Raw genomic sequence first — 24,347 nt, 5'->3', positions numbered from 1 at the left:
CCTGGGGCTTGGACTCAACGCCTGAGCACTGTCCCTGTCTTCATTTTGTTCAAGGCTAGCACTCTGCTACTTGAGCCACAGCGCCACTTTTGGCCTTTTTATTTTTATTTATTTTTCCTATTTATGCGGTGCTGAGGAATTGAACCCAGGGCTTCATGTATATTAGGCAAGCACTCTTGCCACTAAGCCATATGCCCAGCCCTATACTAGTTTTTGTCTCCAATTTTTCTTGAGCTCTCAAAAGTTACTATTTAATTAGCCTGTCTAAAATTAGACAATTAAGTTCCTTAGTACTTCTGCTCAGAGAATAATGTAGAGTCTTCTGTGCCATTTAATGAACCATATAGATTTTTTTTCTTGGCACTCTGATATTAAACATACAATGTAAATAGGAACACAGCACGTGTTTCAACTAATGGAACTGCAAAGTGCTCTTTAGGGCTTGTTCTTCTCTGTATCTGACACTCAGGGCTTGGCTCCAAGACACACTGACCTAATCTAGAAGCAAATCCATGAGCAGAATGATTCACTCTGTCTGGCACAGGATGTTTTGCATAACAGTTTTTCAGATTGGTCCTGAAATTCTTGTGATATGAAGTAGCCAATCACTTGCTCTCCTGCCTTTTCTTAATCACTAGTGTAGAAGGAATACAATGCAAATTTCCCAATATTGAAATAAATCTAAGAAAGTGATAAAATATAGACTAGAGAAAGGGAAGCAATCTGCACTTTCAATAATATTGCAATTTAACATTGAAAATTCTTGCTAAAAGGTCTGTTGAAACTTTCTCTACAGAATTATTCAACATGTAGCATAATTCTACATTAGACTCGGAATGTACTGATAGTTCCAAATATTTGTCAGTTCTGGACACAATGGCAGTATACTATCTTTTAGTCAAAATTTAGTCCATTGAATGACTTACAAAAATATTCTCATTTCCCTTCCAAGTTGCACTATGAACGTGTAATTTTCAAGTGTTTTCCCCCTACTGTTAATAGTGCAGATCTACTTCAAAGAGTTAAACTTCATTTTTGTTGCATATCCCTAACCAAATGAAAGCACTAATTTTTCTCATGGGTTGAAGCTAGTAGTCTGATTGAGACATTGAATAATACATGCTGGTTATAGAGTTATTCAACTTGTTTGCTCAGCACATTTTTTTTCTGTTTAATCAACTAATAAAAATGACAGGCAATAAAGTTGGCTTAAAAACATACTTTTTTTCCCCAAGTTGTCTTGCTGTTTTAAAAATAGAACAGAAAGGATGCTTAGACAGAACAGTTTTATACACCACTCCAGTCTTATGTTAAAGGCCAATAGTCAAACTGCTGATTGAAAATTTAAGGTTAAAATTTTTTAACCTCATTCTCAAAACTGATTTTCTCTGTTACTTCTGAGGATAACATTCAACCTTAACTACCTGTTCTCATTCCTGGAATTTTTAAGTATCATGCTGCTTGTGTGAAAAACTAAATAATGAATCTTAGGGGATTTGGCCTCACATTTGAGGTTGAGTGGAGAACTGAGTGACAGTTTCTTATAACCCATGCTTTTGAATAATATTGAAACAATGATAGGTTTACCTAAGATTACAGACAAGAGGGAAAACAGGCATTAATCCATAGGTAGTATTTCATTAGCTTGATAGAGTTCTGGTTGCTTCAAATAGTAAATACACCTTCAAGTCCCTAAATCTCATACAAAAAGGAATTGCTTGAATATGGTCCCACAGGGTGTTGACTTTGAATTTCACCTGTCTTTCGCTGTATGCAAGTGAGATAGAACAACACTAAATATACATCAATTTAGAAGCCTAATAAAATGAAAGGACAAAGGAATGTGCAGCTCAATCTTTTATGATCATAGTAATGAACATATTTTACTTTCTAAGAATGATCTTTGTCACACTGCAAATATACAACATTGTACCTTCCATATGCTTAATATTTAAATATATCTCAGTATCAATTTTTTGGCTCTTATGCACTTTGTAGTTAAATGCAATTCATTTTAAGTGGTATACACAGAGTATATCCATGTACTACTATGTCACCTTTAAATCTGTTACCAAGAATTTCTCAACAGCTTAAACCTCACCTGTCTTCACTCAACAATTCTATGATTTGTTTTTATCAAAAGAATTGAAGACTCTCTTGAGTATTCAGTTTTCTGTCATGCACTGAGCTCCTGATTTTCTTACTTTCTAAGTTTGTCTGTGCAGCTCTTACAGTAACATGCAAATCTGTTGCCAGCTCTCTAGGGATATAGTCCTGCATCCTCACAAGCCAAATCAGAGGCTGCTCATTTTGCTCTTTCTGAGCATTTTTTTTTTTTTTGCCTGTCTCCATCATGACATGTTACTTTCTTGAAGTAGACAACAGGGCGTCCTACATCTCCAACCATCAGATAAATATCTGGAACACTGTCAGTGTTCAATAAAAGTTCATTGAAGTTGATTAATGAAATAACTGTAAGCCAAATTTTACTGTGTTTCTCCTGTCAAATTAAAAAGGTAGCATTTTGTCCCCATACCATTATTTTTCCTATATTACTTTTTACATAGTAACCTGAAGATGATACATCATAACACAAAAATGTTATGATATAAAACATAGTGGGAGAAATTATGACTCTTGAGGCTCACAAATACTAAAGTAAATTAAAATATTTGGAAGTGGAAGAACAATGAGCATGTCTTAATGAGTGCGGATTACTGTCGTTTGGAAGCCTGAGTTCTTGAAAGTATTTTTGGTGAGGTATTATTTGTTATTGTTGTTGTTGTTTCTGGGGAGAGTGAGTTAAACTCACATCATATAGGTTTTATGTGGGGGCTGGCAATTGGAGGTGGTTCATTGGTATAGCACTTGAGTAGCTTGCACAAAGACTAGAATACAAGAAAGAATAATGGGTATTGAGACAAAATTATATAAACATATGTGTATTTGTTTTTATTTTGGCAGGATGAAAAACAGACATACGGTTACATATTCTTTTTCAAGAAGTTAGAATCCTCTGTAAAAGTGACCTGAAATGTCTCCCTATCTTTTTAAACAGAATCAGAGCATAATATTCCAGAGTGATGCCCTTATGTATTTTAGTACATTACCTCTTTACATTCCAATTGCAGTATAACTAAAGCAGCCACTAAAATGAGGTTTCTTTTCTGTCCACCCACATGATTGGTTACATAATGAATTTTTTTTTAATATTTAAAATTTGTAAATCAAACTCTGACACATCGTATTGTATTCAGTCTGTATTTTTCATCCAGCAATATATTGGGTTTTGAGGATTTCAATGGAGGTAACTGTGATTGCAAGGCCTTTTTTTTTGATAGAAAGTTTTATATTGTTCATGCAATTTAGACATGTTGATATCACCACCACATTGAAATACTGTATAGGAAGAGATGAATTTTTTAAAGTATAATGTCCCAGTCTACTGTAATTTTTATTTTACCATCACTGAACTCTCTCTATATCTATACTTATACACAAAAATCCACTTTCTTTCTTCAAATGCAGCCAAATTACTAAGATTTATAATATCAGCTTTATAGAAAATCATTAATAATAGATATCTTTCCATAGTTCGACTAGAAAGAAATTTATTTTTAAGAAACATCCAGAAAACTATTCAATTCGTAAAACCAGAACATACTCTTCCAAAGTTAAAATTCTCCTTATTAATTTTTATAAAATGTACAGTCAACCAAAATATAATCTGGGTCCTTTTATTATATATTTAGATATATAATTATATATAAAGAATTAAGAGAGAAATGGTCTGCTGAAGTAAGTAGCAAGTGAAGGTAAATATGCATTTTATTTTTGAGTCCTTCATAAGTGGATATAGTGATTTATTATTAGGTCTTTATTTGACAAAAATCTAAACATATAGAAAAAGGCAAAATAGCACAAATAATATTTTACTGAAAAAATCTCAGAAAAATTATACCACACGATAAAAAATGAGAGTAGAATACTTTTCTAACTATTTTAAACTATAGCTAAATCACAAAAAAAGAGAGAGAAAAGAAAATCAGCAGCTACATAGGCTAAATCTGACTTATTTGTATATGATTAAATTCTAAAATTTAAAATAAGTATAATATTTTTATTTTTGAAGACTTTATATCTATTTGAATCCTATGATTTGATAATGATCATATGTTCTCAGGTATATGATCACAATCTGTAAATGTTGGTAAAATTTAATCATATTTTCATATACTTTTAGCACTGAAATATGTTTAAAATTTTTAAATCGATACAGTTATCTGTAAAAAGTTGTATCTGGCACTGTGATAATGTTATTTTATGAAATCTATTTGAAAGTCTATAACAAATGAAATAAAGTGAGATAAATCTAAATTAATGTAATTATCTAACAGGAAATATATAGCATCTCTGATAAGATAATGTAAATTTTAAAACATTGAACGTTTTCCCTTCAGTTCTCTATTTTTACTGAAATCATTTTCTTAAATACTTAATTGTATAAAGAACACAGATCACAGAACCTTTAGAAAGAAATACTTCTCATTTGTTAATGTGAATTTATTCATAACCAAACTCTATTCCATAAGGAACCTTAACAGTTTAAGAGGAAGAACTTACACTAAGGCAAGAATCTGTCTTGCCTTACACATGGAAATTTCCATAGGAAAGACACATAAATTAATTATATACATACATTTAGAAGGAAATCACCTGGAAATTCTGGATTCCCACTGGGCTTTTAAAATCCTTGCTTCTTCAGATTATCATTCTGAGATTGATATTTCCCCAATATATCCCTTCAGCTCTGATCTTAAATTTATCTTATTTCATCACAGGACTGAGAAACCGTCAGCCTGTAATCCCTCCCCAGCCCAAGATAGGTGTGTTTGACTTGACAATATTTACATACATACATAAACACATAAATAAATAAATAAATAAATAGTAGCTGACTTTGGGATTTTAAATATGTGCACATTTGACATTTTTCCTGAAAACATTAAAACAATAACTGAGACCTTTTCCCAGGTTATTGTAAGAAGCATGCATAAATCCTCAGAGATCATACTGTCTCCAATTTTCCAAAACCTCTTCTATATCTTATTGTTTCATTGATCCTCCAACTATATTCATGCTCCTATTGGCATTTAGTTTCAATATCCTGCGTGTTACATTCTATTTTTGAGACTGTGAAATGGATATTTCTGGTGTAGTTATTTCTTTTCCTGGATAGATATCCCAGCCTGATTCTCTTGATGGATAACTTTGCTCTGTTTTAATACCTGAGTGATCTTCATCTTCAACATTTTACCATGCTATATTTTTATTATTATAGTTTGCAGCATATGAAAACTGCTCTGTCCCCCATTGCATTAGAAAGTAGCAATCCAAATTAAACTTGTCTGAAATTTTGGATTTCAGTTATTTTTTCTCTCATATATATAATACATATATATATATATATGTAAAATTTTCTTTTATTTCTTTGGCAGGGGGTGGGGATGGGGGTCTGTAATGGGGCTTGAACTCTGTATCTGGGCATTGTCACTGAGCTCTTCAGCTCCAGTCTAGTGTTCTACAACTTGGGCCACAGTGCCACTTCCGATTTTCTGGTGATTAGTGAAAAGAGTTTCTCAGACTTTCCCGCCAGGGCTGGCTTCGAACTATAATCCTCACTTATTAATTTTGAAAATAACAGTGAGGGACATATTTCCTACAAATGCAGCTAGTAAAGTATTAGTTTTCAAAAGTGTTTCTCCAAATACTATATTTAAGTAACCTTTAGATGCATAATCTGATACTAGTCTACTGTGACCGAGATTTCTCATTTGTCCTTTGAGCAAAATAACTTTTATAATGGAGTAACTTTTATAATGGAGTATATAATGGAATGTATATTTACACTTTGAAGTCTAACTTCAAAGTGTAAATGTGTCTGTGCATTTTGCTAATGACATTTTCAATAAAATGCTAAAGTACAACTTTGAAGTGTATATTGATTGGAAGTAAAATTCATGTTCTTTCAGTAAATGACATGGTTATGGTTGAAACATGACAGAGATTATATGTTTTTCTTTGTGTCTTCATTCCTATGCAAATTTGAATATTTCAATGTCATTGTTCCACGCAGACTCACCCCGGCACTGCACTCCTTCATCATACCCATTTGAGCAGTCCAACACTCCGTTGCATAGCTGGGATAAATGAACACATTTGTTGGCACCAAGGCAAGCAATGTGATTCAAGGGGCACTTGATTTCTACCTCCTCAGGACCTAAAAATACACATAAAAAGGAAAGAAATGATATGTTAGTTTTACTTCTTTAAGCTTAAGAAAATACTATTGTTCATTTACAAAACAAAGCTATAGAAATGGAGAGGACATGTCTGATAGTTGAATACATCAAAATTGGCTTAAATGATTGAAAAACTAATTCATAATCATAGGATATGGAATAAAGTGCACTTTTGGGTCTTAGAGTTTTGAACTAGGGGCATGTATTTAGTAAAGTTGATTCAAGTGTTCAAAGATACACAATGTTTCAAAATCTGACATGCTTCTAACCCCCAGAATATTGATAATAAACTGAGTCTGTAATGTTGTGTAGATGTATATTCATCTTTAACTTACTTATTCTTATTCCAGTGTTTACAATATTAGGAATAGTTACAAACTGTTAATATGTAAATTGTTGTATTTTAAAAATTACTAAGCACCATAGCACACTAGAACTTAGTAGATTCTGGAGACATAGCACAATGATTATGTTTATATGCTGTTTCAGTTATTCAACATAACCTCCTTTTAGGTTTTTAAAGATGTGATTGAATTAGAGAATCTGTTCTTGAAGTTAAATAAGTCTAATTCTTTCAAAACTTCAGAGTATCTGGTTGTCTTTGTAAAATTTTAGTTGTGATTTTTCAAATTCTAGTTACACACTGTACAGTTTCTCTTTGAGTTTCCAATGTTTTCAGCATAGTAGTTCAAATATGACTACAATCATGTACCAAAGTGATGTTGATTATTGCAACTTTCCCGATTCTGTATTCAATCTTTTTTTCTCTTTCCTGATTTATGTTTCTGTAGCTTGAAAATTAATACTTGTAAAATTGCACTTATTTTATGTATATATGTGTGTGTATATTTTGTGTAATTAAGATACATTACCCACATTTGAGTCCAAATTATAGGAATGAAGTGAAATGCTTTTCACTTTTTCTAGATATTGTGTATTTGTAAAATTAACATAAACTCACTTGAAAAAAGCTATATATTTCCTTGATCAACACCTACAAAGCAATTCTTTCAAAAGTTAAGTAGTTAATTTTTTACAACATATTTTTCTTCTATTATTGTCAAAGAAATGTTTAGGTAAGTTATAATTAAAATTCTACATAAGTACTTCAAAAATAATCCATAAGTAGAAAAATTTATAAACAAGAGGATTTAGAAAGTTGAATAAAACAACAGAAATATAATATTTCTTATAAAATAGCAAGATTTTTAAATCAGTGATACATATGATAACTCAAAAGGAAAAAGCTTAGATGGGGCACCGTGTGTGTGTGTGCGTGTGTGTGTGTGTGTGTGTGTGTGTGTGTGTTTGTATGTGTTCACATATATCTCATCTTCCTGGAAAGCTAGAATTTGAGGCATCAGTAAGATATAATTTTACAGTTTTAAGACTCTAAAGTAACTGATGAAGACAAGAAAAGGTTATTGTAAAATTCAGGTCTTGAGGAAAGGCCTAGACATTTATAATTTTTGAGAAAACAGGAAAACATTTGGATTACTCAAAGTCAATAAATAGAACTATCAGCTTATTCCTACCATCCAGAGGTAGGGATAAATAAACTTTATTGGAAAGAACCTGAGAAATGCTTGATTTTAGGACAGACTTGCCAGTATATTCTTCACCATCATTCACATACTCAACCTGATTTCTATATCAATTAACTAAACCCTGGATAGCTGAACATGACCACTGCAACCAGTCTTTCCCAAATAGTCATACCAAAGCACAAAGCACACAAAAAAATCCTTTGGCATACCCTACGTGGTTACTGTATATGATTTTGGTACACTGGATATTGAATATATGCCTACCTGATCTAGGGAAGGGAAAGAAAAATGAGGGTGTAAAATAACACAAGAAATGTACTCACTGCTTTATTACGTAACTGTACCCCTTTTGCACAACACCTTGTCAATAAAATTTAATTAATAAAATTTTAAAAAGGAAAAAAAATCCATTCTAATAGATATTAAAAAATAGCCAAGGGATATTGTATTATCCCCTCCCTGAATAAATAGAAAACTCCTGAAGGAGGGAGAATGGACCTGTGAGTAATTTTTTTCACTTTTAAAAAATTTCATCTTCACTTTACACTCTGGTAGAAGGAGTGATTGTCAAATAGGGGGAACAAGGACATTTTTAGTAGTAAGCCTATTCAGTATCATATTACTATAAGGGATAAGTTACATTATGCATTAGTTTCAAGTGCATTGAGCAATATACAGTGCATCACATACACTACAATATAAACTATGATTTTAGATAATAAGATGCACCAGTATTGGTTCTTAATTCATAAAAAACACAAAGGAGAGGGATGATAGTTACATGGCATCTGAAGTGAAAGAGTAGGGATTATTAGCAAAAGTTGTCCTAGATTTGGGGAAGTAACTAACTTTACAACTGAGGTAAGAAGCTCAACTCAATCAGTAACCACTGTACCTATGCTGCAAACAAAGGCATAGATCGATTACAGTGCCTCATATATTGCTGAAAATATGCCAATGCTGCATTAATTATTTATCTGAGGAAATTGTCAGACATTTAAGATATTTTTCAGGCAGAGATATTAAGCATAGCAAGGAACAAGATCCATAATAGAGCTGTTATTCCTCCCTCAGTTATGTAATCATGAGGACTTGAGCCCACTTGAGGTTGGGGTTACAAGGCAGTGCATTAAGAATTTAATTCAAAAGATGCCAATGTTGTGCCATGGAGAAAAGTCTTAGACTATCACTTCAGCTTTGCGGCAAACACATATTAAGAAAACATTTTGGGTTACTAAAGTAACTTAGCAATATTTGAACCAATAATTTATAAAGAAATTATTAAAGCAGGGCTCTGGTGGCTCACTCCTAGCTACTCAGGCGGTTGAGATCTGAGGATCACAGTTCAAAGCCATCCTGGGAACAGAAATCTGTGAGATTCTTATCTCCAGTTAAGCAACAGAATATCAGAAGTGGAGCTGGGGCCCAAGTTGGTAAGGTACTAGCATTGAAAAAAAAAAAAAGATAAAGGGACATCACCCATGCCCTGGGTTCAAGCTCCATGATGAGAGAGAGAGAGAGAGAGAGAGAGAGAGAGAGAGAGAGAGAGAGAGAGAGAGAGAGAGAGAGAGAGAGAGAGAGAGAGAGAGAGGGAGAGGGAGGGAGGGGAGAGGGAGGGAGGGGGGAGGGGGAGGGGGAGGGGGGGAGGAGGAAGAGGGAGGAAAAGAGGGTGAGGAAGATAGGGAGATTGTGTATCACTAGAGGGATTAAATGATACTAATGTATAAAAGTAGTATTTATACTGTACTTTTAAACTTTACTCTCATGTGGAATAGGCTTCAAATGTTAAGCTAAATCTTATTTTACAAAGTCACCTTATAAAGTAATTCAAGTATTAAACCTGAATCACAGTATGGAATTATTTTCCATTTTAAATTATTTTAAGTTGAGGAACCTTACTTGCAGTGTTCAGTAAGGAAGGAGGATAGATTTAAGCATTATCAAATGCATTTTCTGACTAAAGATAATTGGGATAGTGTATGTTGTGAAGGGACAGAGACGTCTCATCTCTCTCCTCATGGTTTTTGTTGTATCTTTAAGTAGTTGTACTAAGGGGTTTTAGTTCAACATGTCAGTTTATGGTTCAATGTTCATCAAAGTTACCCCTCAGATGTCTGAATTTGTTACATCTTTGCAATGTAGAAGCAACAAAATGAAGCCTAAACTAATAGTCCTGACATCTCTAACCCACTTGAGCATCAAAACCACTCTCTGAATCTTATCCAACCAAGAATCACTGTTGTTGTTTGCTTGGTTGTCTTCTCACTTTTCCATGGCTTACAAGTCCTCTACCTGCATTTTTTTCCCCCCCAGTTCTGGGTCTTGAATTCACGGTCTGAGCACTGTCCCTGGCTTCTTTGTGCTCAAGGCTAGCACTCTACCTCTTGAACCACAGTGCTACTTCCTGCTTCTTATGTTTATGTGGTACTGAGGAATCGAACCCAGGGCTTCATGAATGCTAAGCAAGCACTCTACCATGGAGCCACATTCCTAGCCAATATATATATTTGCCAGTCTTGGTGGCTTGAACTCAGGTCCTGTTCACTGTCCCTGAGCTTCTTTGTGCCCAATGCTAGTACTAAACCACTACAGCCACAGTGACTCTAGCATTTTTAATTCGTTTATTGGAAATAAGAATCTTACTGGGGTATTTCTGTCCAGACTGGCTTTGAACCACCATCCTCAGATTTCAGCCTCCTGAGTAGCTAGGATTATGGGTGTGAGCCACTGGCACTTATGGTCTACTTTCTTACAAGCAAAGCAAAACAAAACAAACAAACACAAAATCCTATAACATTTCTTACTACATCTGCTGCCTTTCAGCACTCTTTCCATTTTTTACCTCCCCTCTTTTCCAATATAATGCTCAATTCTTTACATAGGGAGTGAACTTTAAGAGAATAATTTTATGAAGGAAAAATGTAATTATCATAATGGCTTAAATTGTACACACACATGAGAATAATATTCTTTGCATTACTTACAGGCTTTATTCAGTTATTAAATTGTAAATCAAATTACAAAACTTTAGTTGTGCTCACAGTGAAGCTAGAGGGACACAAAGTTCTTGAAAACTTGATTGAATCTTGCTCCTGGTAAACATTATTCTTCCTTTTGACTTCCCCAATCATATTTCTATGGTAAAGCATCCCATACATATGCTTGATGAATTTCCACACACTATTTCATGAACATCATTCATCATGTACCTGGGGAACATAAAATCTTCTCCACCAACTTGATTATATGTAGAAGTTTTGCTGACTTCAAACTGTTCAGCCCATTTTTAAGCATGTATCCATGACTATTATTTTTAATAGTGACTATTACTTTTAATAATGTCTACATATTAGTCTAGGCAATACCTGATATCACTGATTATTTCAAATTGCTCTCTGTAACATGAGCAACTACCTGCTAGCCAGACATCACAATGAGCTCAATGCATAGTTGTTCAATGAAAGTTCACTGCCTTACTACTCTACTCAATTTCTGTCTTGCTCCCATTTTCCTTTCCTTCCATGAACACATTCTCATAGCATGTCAGATTTGTCTTTTACCCTATGACTAAGTCCAAATTTGTTGGCCACAGCCAACAAATAAGAATTTCTTGCCTTGATGTAAATGTATAGTTATAATTCAGTTAGCATTTTTACAAATAATTTTCAGTGTTTATAGTCTAAAACATCAATGCCATTTTTTATTTCCTGAAAATGCACTACTTTTTTCCCATTTCTATATTTTTTTCAGGCAAAACCATCATGTAAACAGTAAACCTTGCTTTTTTCCCCCTTTTTAAACTCCATTTATTGAACGTAATGCTTTCAAAGACAAATTGAAACCTTAGCCTCTCTATAAAGCTTCCTATATTGACATAAATGTGTGTATGTGTGTGTGTGCATGTGTGTAACATGTCTGAAAACACATGAGATTTAGAGGCCAAACCTTTGTAAGTTTTTAATCTTAAGTATTTAAGTTAAATACTTAACCTTCTAATTTCACATTTCTCATTTGAAAAATTGAATGAGAAATAGCATTCACCTTAAGAGTGTGGCATGCAGAGCAAAAAAATAATTTTGTTGCTCAATATGGATGTACTCTACAAGTGGGCAATATTCTGTGTGAACCATTATTCTCTCTTTGTTCTATTAACCTGGAGCGGCAATGTGTAAATCACATTTTTACTTTATAATTGCATGCATATCCTGACATAGATTATAAACTGTGTTGTAGATGAAAGTTTGCGTATATTTGGTGAGGCATTTAGTTGTTATTTTCCTTCTCTAGTATATAACATTGGGCATAATGATGAGTCAAACAAAACATACTTATTACTAGTTAGTATAAAATTAAATGAAATTTTGTGTACATGAAACTACCAATGACAGACATAACATGTATACAAAATTCAGAAATGTAAAATTATGTAGTATGGCATTTTATCTGACTATGCCTGTTTATTCACTTTTAAAGTTGAGATTTGATTATCTTGCACAAAATATTTTTAAATTTAGTATTTTGTAAAGTCTAGGACTGAACATTGCAGAAAATAAGGATCATTTCAAATGATAGGTTTTCTTATAGGGTTTACCTTTGGAATATTTCATTCAGTGAAAATTTCACTAAATTAGATTAAAAATAGTATGACTCATGAGAATACTGGGAATGTGTCTTTTTTATTTATTATCAAACTGAATTATAAAGAGGTTACAGTTTCATACCTTAGGCGTTGGATACATTTCTTGTACTGTTTGTTATAACATTATTGTTCTAGAATTACTTAAAAGTTAGTTTTAATATCATTATTACTAGATATGTAGAGTTAAGAACTAGCAACCTATTTCAAGTGTTGAATGTAGTCTATGTTTTATCTTTTTTTAATTTTGAAAAGAATAATTTTATACAAACAGATTATAGCTAGTTTCCTGGACATTACAGGAAGACTGACAACTTTAGTATTGTAAAGAGGAAAGAAAATTCTTATGAAATTTTATGATAATTACCACAGCTGTGAAATTTAATTATAGTAATCTAGGACACTTACAACATATGCACATGAAATTATTTGATTCATGTTGCTTGGGGCAATTTTTTTAACGTAAAGTTATTCAGTATAGATCTGCTAATATTTAACAAAGTGTTGAGTTACATGCAAACCTTTTTGTTGTTGTTGTTTTGTGGTGATAGTAGTGGGATTTGAACTCATAGCCTTGTCATCATGAAGCCAGTACTTTACCACTTGAGCCAATCTCCAGTCTTATGATTTTATTTATTTATTTACTTATTTATTTATTTATTTTTTAGATAGGATTTAGGACTATTGCCAAGGGCTGACCTAGGACCATATCTTTCTACCTATATTCCTTGCCTAGCTGTGGTTATAGCCATATACCGTCACACCTGAATATTTGTTGAGATGAGGATTTTGCTACCTTTTTGCTCACCCTGACTTTGAACTATCATCTTTCTAATCTCCTGTCACTGAAGAACTAGAATTATAAGTATGAGCCACTGGATCTGCCTCATACCATTCTTAAGGAAGTAGCAAAATCTTCTTAAAATTCTTTTGGTTACATTAGATCTAGGTGTTATCTTTGAATATAAATACATAAGTTTATCTTTTTCTGATGTTTAGGGTAAAGAATGGCTGGAGATCAAGCTCAGGAATTTCTGATGTTACATTAGTGCTCATACTTAGGCCATTCCCAATCTCCTACAACTTGTTCATGTGAGATACCTCAATCAGCAACCTCATATTTTAATTCAAAAGGGAAAATGATATTTGTTATGTTCCTGATAAGAATTATATTTATAAACTTCAGTTTCTCCATAAAACAATATTAAACATCAGTTGATAGAAACTGTGCTTTTTTTTTGCATTTCTTTCCTATGGTTTTATTCTTGATATCAATGTAACTGATTTTAGTACCATGGATATTGTATATACATGTATTTTAACTGGAGAAGGGTAAGTGGATACCAAAATCGAGAGACGAAGGATAAAAAGAAAATATAATTCAACATCAATATTTACAAAACTATATGGTGTAAACCAACTGTACAACTCATAGGAAGAGAGGGGATTGGGGAGGGGGAGGAAGGAACGAGGGAGGAGGTAACAAGTTGGATAAGAAATGTACTCACTGCCTTACGTATGAAACTGTAACCACTCTGTGCATTACTTTGACAATAAAGAAATGAAAACTAAAAGAAAGAAAAATCTATAAGACTGCATTTAAGACTGTAGAACTATGAATAAGAAACTCTAAATACTTAGGTGCATGCATTCAAATAGTAAATCACTCAGATAAAATGATTTCTGATAAATAGATTTTGGTGATAGATTTTGTGTTTTCATATTCACGTGGAAATTGTAAAGATTGATGAACTGGAGTAGATGCAAAGATGCCTCATTCTGTCTAGCTGTAATGACATAAAGGTATTGGGTCTCAATGCAACATTTTGGCAACGTGATGGATGATATGGAATTGAGTTTAACTGGTGCCATGTTTTCTTCTTGGTGGATGAAGTGACATTCCACTCCCAGGTGGTGGGCATGCTTAACATCCTAGAGGCAGGGACGAGGACTTGGACAATAGTTTACTGGACCTGACAGTTCTATCCCATGAACTCTCTAGAGTCTCAAACTCTCTATAACCCTGACACCTAGTCAGGACCCTATTTAGACTTCAACCCACTCAGCAGCCATTTTGTGCCATGTACCCTGTATCTCCAAACTCTCCTCTGGTCACCATGGCATGCCATGTCAGCTCTTCGTTGGAGTTGATCTGGGTTTTGTTGGTATTGATTTTCTGCTCCTTCTTTGCTTTACTACTCTCATGGCTCTGTTTTCCAACAGTGTTAAGTGTATTCAAGGGTGCAAGTTTTCTGGGGACATGTAACTGCCTGCAGTCGCTGGCTTTCTAATAAATGCTCCTGATAGACCTCTCCGAATGGGGCTTCTCTCTATCTCACAATTGATTTTCCCTATAACATTACTAACCTGAAGCCATTTCTGACATCTCTCCTGTGCTTTTACACTATTTGGGAAAAGAGATTTCACAGCTTTGATAACTTATCCAGAGATGGAAAAGACTTTTCTTTTCAATCCTTACTTTGTAGAGGTTCTAATAAAGGAAAAAGACATAAATGTAATATGAAGAACTTTATATGAATTTTGTGTATGAATATAGCATAACTGTGGAATGTTGCTGAAGGTTGTGGTATATTAAAATATTGTGTTTATTCTAACGAATATACATAAATGTATGACTAGTTGAGAATCTTTCACTGGTGACCTCTGGATCATCTTAGCATAATAGTCATACTGTATTTGTGTTATCTATTAAATCTATAGTGAACTATATTCTATCATTTTATTTGGCTATTTGTATCTGAACCCTGAATCCAGCAATTGTGGAATCATAACAATTTCCTCCTGAAAAGTTTAGACATTTAGAATTAACATACAAAAATTGCAAAGAATAAATATCCTATGACCTGGTTTGTTTCCCTTTCTTATCTTCTGAAATAGAGGCAACTAGATTGTAAAAACACTAACTAAGGTCAGTAGTTTATTTGTGACTGTCACTACAGCATTGCTATTTGTTAATCACAGTACTAATTGGGAATGGAGCCTGGATGATCGGTAAAACAGGGCCTATTCAGTTGTATTAAACACTCTTCATTCCTCTCTTTGCATTCTTCACACATTTCTGGATTTCAGACTCACCCCACAGTTCCCCACCCCCAACCCCCTGGCTTCTTCATCATCATCATCATCTAGTCAAAAACGTATTTGTATAAGTTTTTAAAATTCAGTTGAGTCCTGATACCTATATTGGTAAACTAAATTTGGATGCATCACTCTCAGATGCCATATTTGCATTAAACAGGATTCTTACAGAAAAGATAAATTATCTTTGATTCTTTGATGACTGGAATTATAAGTGTTCTGTGAGATCAAGTATTTTTCTCTCTTTTATTTTAAAAAGAAATTCTTTAGTACCTGTACTTTTTGGATGGTAAATTTGCTGTTTGGTCTAGAGGGTTTTCTTGTTGTTTTGTTTTGTTTTGTTTTTGCCAGTCCTGGGCCTTGAACTCAGGGCCTGCACACTTGAGCCACAGTGCCACTTCTGGCCATTTTCTATATATGTGGTGCTGAGGAATCAAGCCCAGGTCTTCATGTATAACAGACAAACACTCTTGCCAGTAGGCCATATTCCCAGCCCCAGAGGATTTTTTTAAGCCATACTTGAGAATGACCTATATAACTAAATTCAAGTGATTTATCAGAGAATTAAACACACCTTTTTATCATTAGTTACAAAAGGTCCCACTAAATCTTCAGGAAAGAAAAAGAGAAAAAAAAAATTCTCAATATTTAAAAATCTTACTATGAGGAAAAGTTTTGCCCAAACTGGAGGCAAAATAACTAAGAAGACAATAAATTCAATGCTCTAGTTAAGACTACCTTTTTTTTCTTGAAATGCACGATAGAAGATAAGTGTTTCCCTCTGAAGCCAAGGTATTTCCTCTTGTTCTCTGGGATTACTTTTCCTCCTGTAGCTGGCTCACAGCTCATGATTGTGGCTCTGAAGTTCTGGGCATAGTGGAATGATTGCCCAATTAAATGATATGAAACATATTAAACCACCGATGAAAAGACAAGCTGAAATCAGCCCACACAAGTCTCAGAGGGAAAAAGGTCTTGCTCTTCAGAAGGGACATGGAGTGGGAACAGCCAACTGGTTAGTCCACATGACATATAGCTGAGTGTTATTTTATCTTTGATTCTAGAAATGTGTTAGAGATTGCTTCTAAGCCAAAGTCTGCACACAGACACACTGTTATTGTTCACACTTTCAGAAACTTCTAAAGGAAGAAGGACATTTTCCAAGTCTTTTACTCTATAGGCTATAATCACAAAAGCTTAGAAGTCGATCCTCACATAATATCTTCAACCTAAGAAGTAGATTTGTAATGTCAACTGGTTGTTGAAAGAAATCATTTTGTCAAGAGTCAAAGTAATTCTAAATGAAATAATCTTTACCAAATTCCATGGAAGATACTACTGAGTTTAGAAAAAAGAAAAAAAAAGCAAAGAAATCCAAAATTTGATGACTAAACATATACGGCATTAAAATTATTGAATATAATAGAGGAACATTCTGTTCTCAGATTAAGAAGAAATGAAGATAATAATCTTAAACAAAAGTAATTCTCTCAAGCATCATAAGAATAATAAATATTGAGCGAGGAAGAAAACTATCTCTCTGATTATTGAGAAAGCTTGATCTTTGAGTTTTAGTCAAATGCTGTGGGTTTCTTGTAGTATATGTAAAATTAGGTAGAAAGATCTATTCTGTCTCTATGTCTCTACATACATTTCTTTTTTGGGTTGGTTGTGGGGCTTCAACTCTGAACCTGGGCACTCTCTCTGAGCTCTTCAGCTCAAGCTCTACCACTTGGGCTGCAGTACCACTTCTGGTTTTCTGGTGACTAGTAAGAGTCTCAGGACTTTCCTGCCTTGGCTGGCTGTGAACCTAGATCCTCAGATCTCAGCCTCCTGAGTAGCTAGGATTACAGGTGTGAGCCACTGGTGCCCAGCTGCTATGCATACTTCTTACAGTAGGAGTTATTTGACAGGCATTTTTCAGTCATTATTTCATTTGAAAATAAAAGAGAAACCACTTGATACTTGAGTAGATAATAGAAAAATGGGAGAGGGAAGAGGAGAGAAATGAAGAGAAGAAATTTAAATAGATGACACATCAATCTATTATGTTTTTAGAATAAATTCTGTATTTCCCATGTAAACAAATAAAACATAAACATGCTGGAGAGGCCTGATTAGCATACAAACAGTATTTCAGTGAAAAGGATCAGTTACAGGAAATGTATCCTTCAAAGGAAGAATCATGGTGTTAAACACGGTGATATTCATTTAGTTTGAGAAAAAGACACACTTAAACAGCCCAATATAAAAGTTACAGGATGCTACATGCATTCTTGCATATTAGTCTTGACTGAATGATAGAATATATATGGGATATACATATATATGTGTGTATGTTCATACATACATACCTATATATAAGGATATGTATGCATTTGATATATATACATAAATAGGTATACACATATGTATACATATATACATATATGCATATATGTATGTATATACATATATATACACAAAGTGAAATTATTTTATCAAAGGAGTTCTTCAAATATCAATTTTTGTTATGTGAAAAATGATATTAACCCACAATGTTTTCATGGTACACTTTTGAAGAAAACAAGTTCTTATTGCATTTTATAAAAGTGTAATTATATTACTAGGATAACTGCTGTGTATTGAGTGCATCTTATGTTCCAGTTTCTGTGGTAAGCACATAATGTCCATTAAATACTCACAAGAACATTATGAGTTAGGTATTATAATTGCTATTGCAGATATGAGAGAATTGAAGATTGTAGAGGTTATGTCCCCTTTTCACAGAGTAATAATATTATTTGAATTTAGATCACTTATGTCTTCAAAAGCTAGTTCCATTATCACTACATTATATTGCAGTACAATCCCCAAAAATACAAAACACGAAATCTAATTATGTGTTCCTATCCTTTTCTTAACTATATGCTTTTTAAAATCAGTTATAAAAGAATCATGGTGAAAAAAAGAGAATATTAGTGAAATGAACAAAATTAAGATAATATCAAGATGGCAAAATCATGCTACATTAGTAAATAATTATTATAGCTAAGAATATCAAAATTATTTACAATTGGGCCATTGGTGTGGTCCAATTATTAGAGTGTATTGTAGCAATTGTTAGGTGCTGGTCAAGATATTCTACTAAAGAGATAAATATAAAAATAAAAACCAACATTATAATAAAACTTTAGTAAATGATTAAATCCTAGCTATTTACAGGTGACCATGAACCCATGAAATCTTGCCATTAAATCAACAGCAGTTCTAGGTTTTTGGATGATTCTAATCAAGGACAGCAGAAATGAGGAGGATTTATGTCAACTCAGGGCATGGCAGGCTGGCATGGAAAAAAGGTTGGTTGAGGTTTGCTGGTAGTCCTTTGTTCTACCAATTTACATATGAAGAGATGTGACCTTATTAGAAAAAAATCTATAAAGGCACAGATTAGCAGTTGTATAGCAATGAAAGAGTTTTATTTCAATATTTCATCAGCCATTTCGGTTGTGTCTTACATACGTGATAACTACAGGTTGTGCTCAGGGAAATTGCATATCATTTTCTTGAGTAAATTGTAACTATGAACATGGTTCCTACATGATTCACATTGAAGAAGAATACTTATTCACTGTGATCCTAGATTGTCCTATAAGGTATAAGTTTATCAATACTGTTCATTGCTAAATAAAAATCAGCTAGTCCCTTAGCCCCCACATCTATTACTAGCTACTAAATCAGTGTATCACCAGGTACTTATTTCCAATGTGGTGAATTATCCTCTGGGATGAAGCAGACGTTCTATAAGACAGTTGTAGCCTCTTCTTGGTAAGGTGTTATTAGTTCTGCCACTTCGCACAGCTTCTTTGACTGGTTAGCCTGGCAGGCTGCAGCCAAGGAGGAAAGATGCCAATATCATAGGTTCAAATGTCATATGGGGACACTATCTGCCTTTCTGCTTTGTGCTACCAAATTTTTACCACTTAACACCTGCTACTGAATATCTTCTTCATGCTAGAAGAGCTACAGGGTAAGTCATTATATTCAAATCAATACAAAATTCTAAAATGAAAACTTGGTAATGATTATGTTAGTGATCAATTGCATAATAAAAAGACAAAGCTTTATCCAGGAGAAAACTTGAATGCAATGTGTTTACATTAAGTAGTCATCTAGACTCTCAAGAGTTGCAGGAAATCACATGAAGGCCTTAGTGTGTGATCATATAACTAATTCAGTTCATTAATTAGCATCTTTGCTTCTAGTTTTGAATTGAGCTAAAGACTTCAATACATGTGAACAATTAAGAAAATGGCAAATACACAGCATTCAATGAGTGGATAATAGCAAAATGGTCTACTTATTTTCATAGAAATAATCTGTTGGCAAACATCAGTTTTCTCCCAAACCTTTCATGTTACATAGCATCTCACGTATGAAGGTTTGTGTAGTTGTACAGAAGGCGGGGTATAGCAAGTTCAGATTTTCACACAAATAGCATTGTGAGATTTCTAACAGTGTCTATGACACCAACTTGCTAAATGATATCTGAATGGCCTTAAAAATTAATGAACTAGATGGGCTGGGGATATAGCCTAGTGGCAAGAGTGCCTGCCTCAGATACACGAGACCCTAGGTTCGATTCCCCAGCACCACATATACAGAAAACGGCCAGAAGCGGCGCTGTGGCTCAAGTGGCAGAGTGCTAGCCTTGAGCGGGAAGAAGCCAGGGACAGTGCTCAGGCCCTGAGTCCAAGGCCCACGACTGGCCAAAAAAAAAAAACAAAAAAAAAAAACATTAAAGAACTAGAAACATCCTTTATTTAGATGGACATGAGAAATTTCTTATATTTTTGACACTTCTAATAATTAATGAAGTTTCAATAGCTTCTTGAAAATGTCACTGGCTTCAGAGGAAAACAAAGTGGAGAATTTAGATTATTTATGTTTAGAATTATGACAAAATGGTGAAAATGCAATTCATCTATCAATACAGATTCATCCATATTAACACATACTTCTTTACTGCTTTCTACAATTATGTGTGAGGGACTCCAAAGTTTGATTTCTGCCCTGTAATAAATACTACCAGAGCAAGATTGTAGGGAGTCTTGTCTCATCAGATCTTTTTATCAGAAAAAAAAATTATTGAATTCATTTCATTTCATCTATCCCTCATAACTCACTCATAGTCATATTAATGAGTAGAAAAATGGTCAAGATAACCTGAAACAGGGCACATAATGAAAAACAAAGGTTAACAGGAATATTCAGAATGGAAGAAATCAGGCAATTTTCAAAAGTTCTAAACCTATAATATTTTCTTTTCTTTAAATTTAATGCTTGTTTTAACATTTCATTTTATTTTATTTTTTATTGTCAATGTGATGTGTGAAGGGATTACAGTTTAATAGATAAAGTATTGAGCACATTTCTGGTAAAACTTGTTATTTCGTCCCTCATCTTTACACCACCTTCCCTCCTCCCTAATTCCTCCACCCTGAGTTGTACAGTTAGTTTACAACATATGACTTGTAAGTATTGTTGTTCTGTTGGTTCCCCTTATGCCCTTTGTGTCACAAATTCCCTTCCATCCCCTAATTCATACAAACATATACACAATTCCCAGTGTACTAGAAACAAATGTAGCAACAACAGGGGCCAAGTCATAAGGAAGATAAACAGAAGAAAAATATAAATAATTTCACAGAGTATGTTTAAAATAACAACATTTTTAAACTGCTTGCTTCCATATTTTGGACAACATTTTGTTAAGTAAGCATCATTGTATGTGATCATATGTACATAGCTATTGAGCAATTGTGATCATCAGCTAGGACCATCCTAGACATATACTAATTATTACCAATGAGGAAAACCATACAGCCTGTGTTTCCTTGGGTCTGGCCGACTTCACTTAGTATGTCTTTTTCCAAGGCTTTCCATTTCTTTATTAATGGGCTAATATCATTCTTTCTGATACAAGCATAGAATTCCATTGTGTAAACATACCACAATTTCTTCATCCATTCATCTACTGAGGGGCATCTGGGTTGGGTCCATATTTTAGCTATGGTAAATAGTGCTGCAGTGAACATAGTTGTGCTTGTAATGTTAGCAGGTCTTGATTGTGATCTTTTGGATAAGTGCCCCAAAGTGGGGTTGCTGGGTCATAGGGGAGTTCTGTTTAGCCTTTTGGGGAACTTCCATATGGCTTTCCAGAGTGTTTGAGCAAGTTTACACTCCAATCAAGTGTAATAGGGCTCCTGTTGGGCACATCCCCACCAGCATCTGTTGTTATCATTTTTCTTAATAATGGACAGGGGTGAGTTGGAATCTCAATGTCATTTAGATTTGCATTTCTTTTATGGCCTATGATGATGAGCACTTCTTCATTTACCTCTTTGCCATTCTCTTTTCCTCTTCAGAGAAGTCTCTCTTTAAGTCTTAAGACCACTTATTAATGGGCAGTAGTTTCTCTGACGATTTGTTTTGGAGGAACTTAATTTCTTTGAGTTTTATGTATATTTTAGGTAAGAGGGTCCTATGAATTACAAATAATGAATTGCCCATTGTACTGTCATTTTAATACAGAAATGATGACCTAAATCACATTGAGCACTGATTTAGAATTGAGCATACACACACACACACACACACACACACACACACACACACACACACACAGGAGTATGGTAAAACAAAATGATGTTCTTCTACAAAATAATACACAAAAATATGTATCCTTTTCTGCAACATTTTGGCTACATTTATTTTCTCATTATGCTATTATCTGATGAATGTGATAAATGATTGCCGATAAGCTAAAAAAGAATAGTATGTAAGATAAAATAATGCATGGAATGTCTTTAAAGATGACCCATTTATTTGTAACTTGGTCTTGGAAACATTTCTGTTTCATTACAGTATTGTATTGAAAGTAAGAGTCATTCCAATGCTTTTTCAAATATGAAATTATAAAATGACCCTGGTATAATATCAATCCAGATATTTTATATTATGTGGATGAAGGGCACTCATGCTATTATGTTACATGATAATATTTCTCTCTGATCTTATTTTCTTAGATTATGCATCTCTTGATCATTTCCCCACATTTCATACTAAGCACTTGGTCAATGCTCCATTTAGATTCATACTTTATCATCTAACACAAAAAGTCTCAAATGGTAGTGCACATATGAATCACTTAGCAACCCCTTTCAAGTGCAGATTTTGATTCAGCAGATCTTGGCTGGGCTGAGAATTTACAGTTGTGTAAACTCCTAGGTGCTGCGAGTGCTGCTGCTGGGCCCACATTTTGAGTAATACAAAGGTCAAATTCCCCTGAAAATTGATTTAAATTTTTGTGCTCACTTACTTGCAATATGTTCATTGAAATACAGTCCCTAAACACAAAAAAAGAGCATGCACTTTTATTAAATCACATGTAGACCAAAATTTCACTTTAAAAGGGATAAAACAAATTATTTTCTACCTGTCTATAAACCTTCATGTGGTGACATACACCAGAAATGTAGATCGACAGTATTGTGAATGATTTTGGTCTTTGGATGAGGATATACATTCACATACTCATACTGAAATTTAATTATTATTTAAAGTTTTACATAATCAGAAAAGAAATAATGAAGGTTGTATGTCTTAAAAAAGAAATAGATAGGAAAATGTGACACTATCTGTAAAGCTTATGTGTTCTGATATATATTCTAAATCTGAGAATTATAGCATGAGAGGAAAAAAAAGAACAGGGTTCTCTGATATCAGACCTTATGGCTTGTTTAACATTGCATTAGTCATTTCTCAATTTAGTGCATATTGTATACCGTGTCAAGAATAAACACCCTCACTAGCTATGAGTCGTAACTTACAGAAAAATACACACACACACAAATAAAAAGGAAGCCCTGTTTTCTTTATTTGTAATTCCTTATCTGTTATTAATATGCACATATAAAATTATAAATGTCTGTCCATACATAGTGTCTGCACATTTATTTTCTATCCATATGCTAACTTTATTAACTCTTTATTTTCTAAAGATTTACATCTAGGAAAAGTTCCTGTAGAGTTTGCTTCTGGCAAATTGACACTGACCTTTTGAAATACTTTGTTTACTTACAACTGATCATCCTCTCTTCCTATGTCACTTGGCCTCATTCACACCTGGATCTGCATCCAGCTACTGTGCTTTCTTTAATTTCTAATTAAGTTGTTAAGAGAGACCTTGTTGAAACTTACTTGAAAATATATCATGTAGCAATTTTGTGTGTGTCCTACATATGGCTATAAAATAACCTAAAATACCTGGGGAAACCAGGGTTATTATAGATATTTATATAAAGTCAGAGCAAGAGAGTGAGAGAGAGAGAGAGAGAGAGAGAGAGAGAGAGAGAGAGAGAGAGAGAGAGACTGAGGCAGAAAATGAGAAGTAAAAGCAGTTCAAGATGAATTTTGTTTTCTCCAATCTTGCACTCATTTTCCAAACAGCTATCAGCTATAAACATGATCAGAGAATTGAATGCATGTCCACTAGGCCTGAAATTTGTTGTAAGTTAAAAAAATATATATATAAAGATAAATGAAAAGCACTGCGGGAAGAAAAGATCAAACTTTGAAGTTGAAAAGAAAAGATAATATTTATTCTAATCTTAAATTCATTTCAATTTTCAATTTACTGGAAACAAAGTTTAAAATGTAACATTTATACGTAAAAATCCTTCCGAGTCTTGGATAAATTATTCTCAATATAAAAATAACATA

The 24,347-nt window shown here is 33.6% G+C and overlaps 1 protein-coding gene across 1 annotated transcript in view; it reads right to left on the bottom strand.

Annotated features, from left to right (window-relative positions):
* Lrp1b (LDL receptor related protein 1B) overlaps positions 1–24,347 on the bottom strand; it is a 1,711,024-nt gene that overhangs the window by 1,056,233 nt on the left and 630,444 nt on the right. Inside the window, exon 3 of the mRNA XM_048345540.1 lies at positions 6,143–6,280. Within this exon, the coding sequence (XP_048201497.1) occupies positions 6,143–6,280 (138 nt within the window). The remainder of the gene's footprint in view (positions 1–6,142; positions 6,281–24,347) is intronic.

This window comes from Perognathus longimembris, chromosome 4, assembly GCF_023159225.1.
Source record: "Perognathus longimembris pacificus isolate PPM17 chromosome 4, ASM2315922v1, whole genome shotgun sequence".
Taxonomy (NCBI): domain Eukaryota; kingdom Metazoa; phylum Chordata; class Mammalia; order Rodentia; family Heteromyidae; genus Perognathus; species Perognathus longimembris.
This window is presented reverse-complemented; position numbering and strand designations above follow the sequence as displayed.